Here is a 10,305-nt window from a genome sequence, read left to right on the forward strand (position 1 = left end):
ACGTATTCAATATGCCAAACACAGTAACAAGTGTCACAATATTACTGGGCCCGCTCGAGCAAATCCATGAACAACGGGAGAACAGTGACAGTGACAGTGACACTCCGAGAGGGGTGGAGAAATCGAAGGTGGAGGAATCGAACTCAGGATGGCCCGGTCAGCCGCGTGCAAGGCAAACACCCCACCCACTGTGCTATGGATCCAGTCCTGTACACATCATCACAGTGAAAATTTTCTTTCATATCAATCACTTTCTGTACAATGAATTACAAACCAGGATATATATATATATATATATATATATATATATATATATGGCTGGAGTGATAGCACAGCAGTAGGGCGTTTGCCTTGCATGCACCCAACATGGCCGACCTGAGTTCGATTTCTCCGCCCCTCTCGGAGAGCCCGGCAAGCTACCAAGAGTATCTTGCCCGCACGGCAGAGCCTGGCAAGCTACCCGTGATGTATTCGATATGCCAAACACAGTAACAACAAAAGTCTCCAATGGAGACATTACTGGGCCCGCTCGAGCAAATCGATGAACAATGGGAGGACAGTGACAGTGACAGATATGTATATAATGAAGGAACACCTAATTTTAACCTGAAATAAATCTGCATGATATTGAAGTATGGCCAGATGTTTTCTCATGAGGTGGGAAAATCAGAGGCAGGATTTCTAGGTTGTAAATCAAACAGGTACAACAAGAACAGAGCAAGAGAGCAAGTTTGATCAGGTTGCTGGAGCAGTAATAGTATAGGGTCATAGAAGCAATTAGTAAATACCAATAGTAACTTTTTAAAAAATGCATTAACCACTGATTATACCAATCAATATAAATTTTAGAAGAAAAATATTTGTATCGAATCTATATATCCTGTATCTGGCCTATTTTTGTGAACTGTTTGCTGCCCACCAGGCCGTGGAGAAGATGGGGAGATTGTGCAGAGGTCAGGGAGGGACCCTCTGTGCTGTGCTGTATGTCTGTCGTGCTGAAGGACACTATGGACCACCTGTGGTCTAGAGATCACTCAGGCTTTTTCTGTTCTCTTCGCTTCAAGAGCATCTTCCATACTGCTACAGGAACCGGCACATCTGTCCTCTCTTGCTTGATTTTCTGCCATTTCTCTATGCTCACTCTTACACCATCCTTTTCCATTCGGGAGAAGTTTCAGACGTTCCTACAATCTGGATTATCCAGGCATTTCCTACTGACTCTGAGCTGTTATTAGACCCAGATAGAGGTTACTTCTGCTGCTCCCCCCAGATATGGCTCCTCTCCCCCTCCAATGTCTGGGTCCTGAGCATTCATATCTTTTTTATGGCAAAGTGGAGCCAATTTCTCACTTCTAAGCATACTGGAACACATAGTCTCCCAAGAACTGCTCTGAGAACAGAAAAAGGAGAAGGGGGGAGGAGGAGGAGGAGGAGGAGGAGGAGGAGGAGGAGGAGGAGGAGGACGAGGACGAGGACGAGGACGAGGACGAGGACGAGGACGAGGAGGAACAGGAGAAAAGAAGAAAACTGGATGGCTATTGTTAGATAACTTGATGTAACAGTAAGATCAAAGTAGGAATAAAATCAAATAAAACAACCAGTAGAGGGCAGCCTTGTGTTAAAATAACGATAATGAGCTTGGGACCAGAGAAATTGTACAGCAGGTAAGGCGCTTGCTCTGCATGTTGGGAACCTGGATTCGATCCAAGGCATCTCATAAGGTTCCAGGAGCAATTCCTGAGTGCTGAGTCAGAAATAGCCCCTGAACATCACCAGGTGTCCTCCCTGCCCCTCAAACTGATGATAATGTACTTAAGCTGAGAAGAAAAGCTCTAAATAAACTATTTCAAAGTTCCCAGTTCCCATATCCTACAATTTCACTTCATTATAATTTCACATTTTCAAAACTACTATACAGGCATGAGAAAAAGGACAGGCACATATTTTATATGCTCTTTCCATCATGTGGTTCCACAAGCACCAACGATGCCCCCCCTTTCCCCCAACATCACCACTGGGTGTGCATTAAAAGCCTGTGTCGGGGCTGGAGCCATAGCACAGCAGGTAGGGCATTTGCCTTGCACGCAGCCAACATGGCCAGCACAGGTTCGATTCCCAGCATCCCGTATGGTACCCCGAGCACCGCCAGGAGCAGTTCCTGAGTGCATGAGCCAGGAGTAACCCCTGAGCATCGCTGGGTGTGACCCAAAAAAGAAAAAAAAAGCCTGTGTCATATTGTACATAGCTGCGACTTTTTCCTTCACCCATATTTTCCCTTCACATTTTTAAGTTATGTAAAAGAGTCTGCACACATATTTCCCTAGAAAGTGTGCAACTGTTCTCACAATCCTTTCTAAATAGATCTGAGGAAACTCTTTAATTTTCATTATTATTAGGAGGGAAATTTGTGATGAGTTAGTGATATCACCGGATTACTGCTGAGGGTAGTCACTGTATGTCTGCTCAGAAATTTGTATTTCTGTTGTGTGAAGAGCCTCGTGGTATATCATTAGCTTTTTTCAATCTATTAAATTGGGGGACAGAGGAGTGCTTTGGAATGCCATCTCACCATTGAAGACTGGCCATAGGAAATATTGCCTAGTGTTAGGAGCAGTGGTATTTGTTAAAATAGCTGGAACTTCAAAACAGTTCAACTCTTTTATAAAATTTCTGTCCAGGCTCAATGAAATTGGAGCTGTGTGTACATAGCACCCATCAGGGTTTTACACAGAAAATGAAAATAATCCGATTTGCTTCTGAAACTGATGATTCAGGAGCCGGGGGAAGGGGCTATGCAGGTGGTCAGGGTTTATACCCTAAACCAGATTCCCCCATCACTACAGCAGAGACTCTTGAGGAACTCCACGTCGCCCAAATAAACAAAGCAAAGGAAAATTAAAATAAGGGTTGGAATGTAGTTCATTTGGAAGAGCACTGGCTGTGCATGTGTGAGGCCTGCGTTTGATTCCAGGCTTGTTATCCCTATTGTTGAGCTGAACGTGGCTCAAAAAGCAAAACACATATACACAAACACACACACACATATACACGCACACACACATATACATATATATATGTATATATGATTATAGTGTGTACTGAGATGAGAAATAATGGAAAGGTGGCATGAAATGAGGAGCGAACTCTAATGAAGATGTTAAAAAACAATCAGAATTCTCTGATTGTTATGTTATGTGCTTAGAAGAGGAGATAGAACCACATAAACTGTATGTGTTTTTTTATTCTATACTTTATTACAGTGTTTTATTTCTGTACTCCTGGACCAATAAGAACATGCAGTTGGGCTGAACCATTGTAAGGCGTTTAAGGTGTTTGTTTTATATGTAAATGACCAAGGTTTACTCACTGGCATCACATATGGTCTCTGGAACACCACCAAGAGTATCCCTGAATACAGTCAGGAGTAAACCCTGACACACTCAGTGTAACCTCCCCCACTGCACCCCCAAATGCAATAACCAGTCTTAGTACCGCTCTGGTAAGGAAAACACATCTTGTCTGTATATTCTTACTAAAAGGGATCCTAATGGTGCTTGTACAATTATTTTTACCCAGAATTAGTTTTTTTTACAGAACTTCTATTTTAATACAAAAATGTTAGTAACGTGCTCAGACTTCTTAACATCTCTTAGAAATACATCAAATTTATAAATTTATTTGGAGAAACCCAATCCCCTTCATATAAGTTTCCCTTTGCTGGGCAGTAAATGACCTGATTCCGTGCTTCTAGGCCTACCGTAGACTGCTGAGAGCAGCCATCTCCCAGCCCAGCTCCTGTGAGCAACAGTCAGCGCTGTGGGTCCAAAGAGCAAGCTGGACTGAGCAATGGCCCCATCTGAAGAACATGTTCTTCAGTAAAGTTACTGAATTTTCTCGAAGAGTCACTGTGCTTTAAGTAAGTCTATCAGGGGATAAGACTACCAGGGGATACCAGCAATGCAAAGGATGGAGAAAGTTACTGAATTCTCACCCCCATGTTTTCAACTAAATGCTGAGTGAAATGCAGACCCTGAATAAGGATTGCATGGCTAGAGGAACAGCGCCTCACAGGGAGAGACAGGAGGGAGGTGATAGAGAGGGTTGGGCCCACTGTTAACAAGATCCCCTGGGGGGCCTACAGTCTGTAAGAGCATTTGCCTTGCACAAGGCACACTGGGTTCGATTCCCAGCATCCCATATGTTCTCCAGGGCATCTTTGGGAGTAATTCCTGAGTACAGAGCCAGGGGTAACCCCTGGCTTGTGCAAAAAACAGGAGCTTTTCCTCTATAGAAGAGTGGGACAGGGTTACATGGCCAAATGATGGAGAAGCAGGTGAGAGGTGGATGCTGGGTGTGTATAAAACAACTGGCTGTGTATCAAACTGAGGAGGGAAAAGTCTGTACCTAGTTCTTTCAGCCACCAGATACCCTGTGACTGGCTAAGGGGAGGACTGGCCGCTGAACCACTCTGAGCACTGGAGTTCTAGCCACGGGAGATAGAATGTGGGACATGATGGTAACTGAACATGCACTACTTGTGCCAGAGTTTCCTCTCTGTGTTGCGGGGGATCCAGGAGATGTGTGTTCTACCCACACCTGCAAACATCCCTGGGATTCTGGAAACATCTGGAAATATCCCTGCATTCTGGCTGCCTCTAATCAGAGCAGGTTCCTTAAAATTTTTCTGTTCATCACAGGGGATTGCCATGCCACAGAGACAGGGGTGGATGGGGGGATGGGGGTGGGAGGGATATTATCCATGGTGGTGGAAAATGGGCACTGGTGGAGGGATGGGTATCTGATCATTGTATAATTGAAACCAAAGCACAAAAAATTGTAAATCTACAACTGTAAAAAAAAATAAAATAAAATAAAGGGAAAAAAATTTTTTTCTGTTCATGACTCCCCTCCCCTTTTTCTTCTCTTTTTATTTTTCTTTAATTTTTATTTATTTATTTATTTATTTTGGTTCTTGGGGTCAGCCCGGCAATGCTCAGGGGTTACTCCTGGCTCTGCACTCAGGAATTACTTCTGGCAATACTCAGGGAACCATAGGGGATGCCAGGGATCAAATCCAGGTCGGCCACGTGCAAGGCAAATGCCCAAGCTATAGCTCCAGCCTTCCTTTCTTCCTTTTCAGTTTTGAGTTATACCCAGCTTTGCTCAGGGCTTATTCCTCTCGGTCTCAGAGATCATTCCTTGAAGTGCTGGAGGACCACAAATAGTGCTGGGGATTGAATCTAGTTCAGCCGTGGGCAAAGTAGATGCCTTACCTGCTGTACCAGTTGTCTGGCCTTCACCACCACCTTCACTCGATATGTTTTGGGGTATTTTGTTTTTACTTTTTGGCCACACTTGGCAGTGTTACTCTTGGTTCTGTGATCAGGGGTCACTCCTGCAGTGCTTGGGCACCATGGGGTGCCAGAAATTGAACCACCCAGGTCTGACATATGCAAGGCAAGCTTTTCAAAAAAAATTATTTTATAAAGTAGTTCACAATATCTTATTACATTTAATATTCAAACACCAGTCCCATCATCATTACATCTTCCCATCATCATATTTTGATAATCTTCCCATCATCCCATCCTGAACCCCAATCCCTGCCCCAAAGCAGAACCAAAATAATCTAATATTTCACTCTAAGGTTTTTAAGGCAAGCTTCAACTACCACTCTAGTCCCTCTATCCAATAAGTTTTTATGCAACTTGAGTAATATGTATATACAATTCAAGTATACAGGTGTACATGTATATGCATATGTACACAATTCAAACATTTCCAGAAAATAATCACAAATAATTTGGAATGGGTACATCCAGTGGTGCTCAGGGGTTATTCCTAGATCTGTGCTGGGCACTAATCTAACAGTGCTCAGGAACCATATGGTGCCACGGATCAACACTCAATTTTCCTCCGTGTAAAGCATCAATCCATTGATCTCCAGAACTAAGAAATGTATTTTAAAACAGTTTTTTATTTAATTTGCTGTAGGCAGGAGGGTTGAGCCGTACCTGGCTGTGCTTAGGGCTTGCTCCTGTCTTTGTGCTTGGGAATCACTCCCTAAGGTATTCCTGGAACCAAAATACAAGAACTGTCCCTGATGTACCGACTCTCTGATCCTAAAACAATTTTTTTAAAGATTTTTGGAGTGAAGCAATAGTACAGCAACTAAGGGATTTGCCTTGTCCCCACAGCCAGCCCCAGTTTGATCCACAGCACCCCACATGGTCCCTCAAGCGTGCCTGGTGTAATTCCTGAGTACAGACCCAGGCATAAATTCTGAGTACCACTGGATATAACCCAAAAACAAACGAGAAAAACAAATGCAAAAAGATTCTTTAGCACCACCTATTCAAATACGTGACCGCACATGGGGTCACAAGCTCCAGTTTAGTTATTCTTTTTCCCAGTAACAATTATTTCTAACAGTGTTAAAATTGGGATGGTATACAAAACCATCCCAAGGCCGTTGCCTCCCGGTCCTGGGAAGACCCCGGAAATCTGGCGGATGCGGTCTCCTGGGCCAGTTGCATCTGAACCCTCTGTTCAACTCCCGGGGAAGGAAGGACATGCTTTTGTTTCCCGCGGTCTGTTTGAGTTCTTTGGCTGCGATGAATTTCTTGCCAGCTACGATCTGCTTTCCGGGGTCAAACTGGGAGGCCGCTTGGGACTTGCTGTTTCCAGCAAACGCCTGGACGTTTGGCTTGCGGTAGTCAAAGGAAGTAGAAGCTTTCTCCCGCGCCTCCCTGGGTTCCTTGGGCTTCTCAGCCAGTTTGGACCATTTCTTCTCTTGTCTCTGTTCAGGGGCTCTGGGGTCACTTGTTCGCTCTCTCTTCTTGGCAGCGTTTTCCAGGGCGATCTGCTGGCGGAGCGACAGAGCCGGCTGGGCAGTGGTCTGCGACCCTTCCTTGGCCTCGTCTTGGGCGGCTGTCGCCTGGGCTGCCCTCTTCCTGGCAGTGTCCTTAGAGTCCTTCTGTCCCTGCGCCTGGCTGGCCATCTCCCAGCGCTCGCTGATTTCATTGATGTTTGAGGAAGGGTCGGCCTTGGCTGCCTGGGAAATGTGGGCGTGGTGTTGGAGCGCCTGCAAAAGCATCCCGAATGGGTTCTCCAAGGACTGCACCACTGGCTGGACTTTCTTCTGGGTTTTGTCCTTTTGCTCTGCACTTGCCTCGTTAAACAAGGTGTCCGCGGCCGTGGCAACGAAGCGGCTGGTGGCCAGCAGGGTCTTCTCTTCGTGCTGGGCTGGTAAGAGGCCGGCCTGCGTCTGGCCCGGGACAGGCCTATTGGTGGGGACGGCAGGGCAGTCACCAGACCAAGCGTGGGAGCGGTCGTGAGGTCCAACGAGAACATTTTCCAGCCTCTCGGGATGGGGCAGCAGTGCTCTCCTCCTCACTCCGGTGGTAACTTCCGACTGGCACAGAGGGGTTCCTCGCGCCTTCTGGATGAGAAGATGCAGCTCATGAAGTTGTTGCCATACCAGAGGCGGGACGGGGGTGCAGCAAGCAATGATGCCCTGGGGTTCCTCGGGCAGCTCTTCTGAGATCTTCAGCATCATGCGGTTGGGCAAGACATAGCAGCAACTCTCATCCTCCTTGCCAGGTGATCCCTCCAGGCGAACAGCAGCCGGAAGGCTGTCAGCTGCTGTGCATTAAGAGGCGTCTTCAGCTTCTCATACAGCTTCAGGTAGGACTCATCCGTGAAGAGGGGTTTCGCGAACTTCCGGAGGCAGATGTCCCTACTGCGCTGCCACACCACCCGGGCCTTCGAGGGCTGCTCGCTGGCAGCAGCCCACAGCTCCAGCCTCATGCAGTCGTAGATGTAGAGCAGGTAGTGGGTGTCCTCGCGGGCATAGTGGAGCATTTCCTCCGGCAAAGGGCGCACCCTCCAGTCGGCCAGCTGATACTGCTTGTTCACCTGCACGTTGCAGTAGCGTTTCAGCAAGTGGTCCAGGGAGTGCCGGCCCAGCTGAAGAAGGCGCGCTGCCTGCTGCGTGTCGAACATGTTCACCACGTACAGCCCGAAGTCCTTCTGCAGCCATTCTATGTCGGAGTTAGCGCCGTGGAAGACCTTCACGATGGCAGGGTCTGTGAAGTTCTCGTTGAGGAGGTACATGTCGCTGCGCAGCTCCAGCGTGTCGATGATGAAGTCTTCGGTGCGTGTGGAAATCTGCATCAGGCAGGTCAGGCCCAGGAAGCTCCGGTAAAAGTGATGCTCCAAGTCCACCGCAAATTCCCAACAGGCCAGGAGCGTCGCGTTGAGTTGCACGAGTTGGTCCAGCGAGGTCACCAAGTGGCAGGCCGTGTCCTGCAGGGGCTTGTAGGCTTGGGGCTGCGGTTTCTGAAGCGCCCACTCTGGGGGCATAAAGTGATCCAGTTCGTACTGATAGGGGTGTGCGAACACGTCCTGCTCTACCTGCTGGGTCCGCTGCTGGTGGAGGAAGTGGACCAGGGCCGGTGGCACATCCGGGTCCTCTGATTGGTTCTTGGTGTGCTCCCGACTCTCCTTAGACAGCGCCCGAGGGAGAGGTTTCAGGGCGTTGGGCTTGATGAAGATCTTCGGAACAAATGGGGTGTTGGAATTGTCGATCTTCTCTCGGAATTTAAGCTGCGGTCGGATGATGTTCTTCACGTGAAGCAGCCGGAAGGGTTCCGATTTTGTTTTTTTGCCAGATTCTTCTGCCTTCCGGTTCCAGCTGGACACGATCATTTGGCGGGCTTGTGACCCTATGGGGAGGACGGGCTGCTGATGCTTCTTCATGCCTGAAGCTTCATCCAGTAAAATGTCCACTCCATCCAGAATAGCATCATTGGCGTCAACCAATAAATCAAATTTGTCTTCCAAGTCCGTCACTTTCCTGCAGTCCTTGATGTCGCTCTGACACACGTAGTACTGCATCATTCTGCTCATGCACTCAAGCATCCTGTCTCCTTGAGTCTCACAGAATGCTTGGAAGCCAGGAAAACTTTGGTAAAAATCATATTCTGGGCCAGACTGTGGCAGGCTCCCAGATGCCTTAATGACTGCCACCACTGACCTGAGAGCAAACTTCATGAAGCTGTCGATGTCCGGGAAGCCAGGCAGCACCATCCCCTCCTCAGGCTGAGGAACGCTTGCAGCTGATGAGCCCTTGGGGCCTGGGGAACTCGGAGGTGCCATTTTTCCAGCCAGGATGGTCTCTTCTCCAAGATAGAATCCCAAGATAGAAGCCAAGAGTTAGAGCACTTAAAGTTAAGGCTGCTTATATAGGAGAGGTCAATTTGTGTTTGTTTTTGTTTCAGGGCCACACCCTACTGTGCCTCAGCATCTGCCAGGGGTAATCCGAGACACACAGGGTAGGGTGTGGCCCAACACACCCACCCTACAGCAGCTGCTGTACCAATTGTGTGGTACCAATCTGGATGTGGCCCTCTGTCACATATTTGGCCTCCTGATAATCAACAGGAGTGATCCCAGAGCACAGAACCAGGAGCATGCCCTGAGAACCTCTGCGTGTGATCCAAAGCAAAAAAAAAAAAAATCAAACATGGGCAGAGTGATAGTATAGTGTATAGCATGTTTTGTGATATGAGGCTGACATGGCTTACATGGTATAATCTCTGGCACCACAGATAGTCCCCCGATCAAAGCAAGGAATGGCTTCTGAACACAAAGCCAGGAGAAGGTACTGAGCACTGCCAGTGTAGTCCAAAATCAAAACCAGAAACAGAAACCAAAAACAAACAAAAAATAATTTTAAAATGTGAAAGCACTCTAAGAGCCCTGATATATATATATATATATATATATATATATATATTCAAAAATGAGATCATCACACTCAGCTCCTGGGAGAGAACAAGACAGAGTCTCCTACCCTATGCCTGACTGTCTCCACCAGGGCCCAACAGCTGAAGACCATCGAGGCCCAGCCAAGGCCATGCTGGGAGCACTCTCCACACACTTGGATGAGCCTCACGCATAAAAGAACTGACAGAGGAACCCAGGTGTGTGGGACCCGGGGCTGAGATCTCCAAGCCTGCACAGTTTGGGACTGGACCTGCCAGAGTTACTGGCAGTTACACCCACCAACTGCCGTGTAACTCCAACAACTTCCAGGATCCAGAGATCATCACACTCAGCTCCTGGGAGAGAACAAGACAGAGTCTCCTACCCTATGCCTGACTGTCTCCACCAGGGCCCAACAGCTGAAGACCATCGAGGCCCAGCCAAGGCCATGCTGGGAGCACTCTCCACACACTTGGATGAGCCTCACGCATTAAAGAACTGACAGAGGAACCCAGGTGTGTGGGACCCGGGGCTGAG

The 10,305-nt window shown here is 47.7% G+C and overlaps 1 protein-coding gene across 1 annotated transcript; it reads right to left on the bottom strand.

Moving 5' to 3' along the window:
- Positions 1 to 6,397: 6,397 nt before the first annotated feature.
- On the bottom strand, positions 6,398 to 9,168 carry LOC130028179 (exosome component 10-like). Its single transcript, XM_056118886.1, is given in 2 exon segments — positions 6,398 to 7,596; positions 7,599 to 9,168. Coding segments are annotated over 2 exon segments (2,760 nt in total). The 5' UTR covers positions 9,160 to 9,168.
- Positions 9,169 to 10,305: the final 1,137 nt, after the last annotated feature.

This window comes from Sorex fumeus, unplaced genomic scaffold (genome assembly GCF_029834395.1).
Source record: "Sorex fumeus unplaced genomic scaffold, SorFum_2.1 ptg000039l, whole genome shotgun sequence".
Lineage (NCBI taxonomy): Eukaryota > Metazoa > Chordata > Mammalia > Eulipotyphla > Soricidae > Sorex > Sorex fumeus.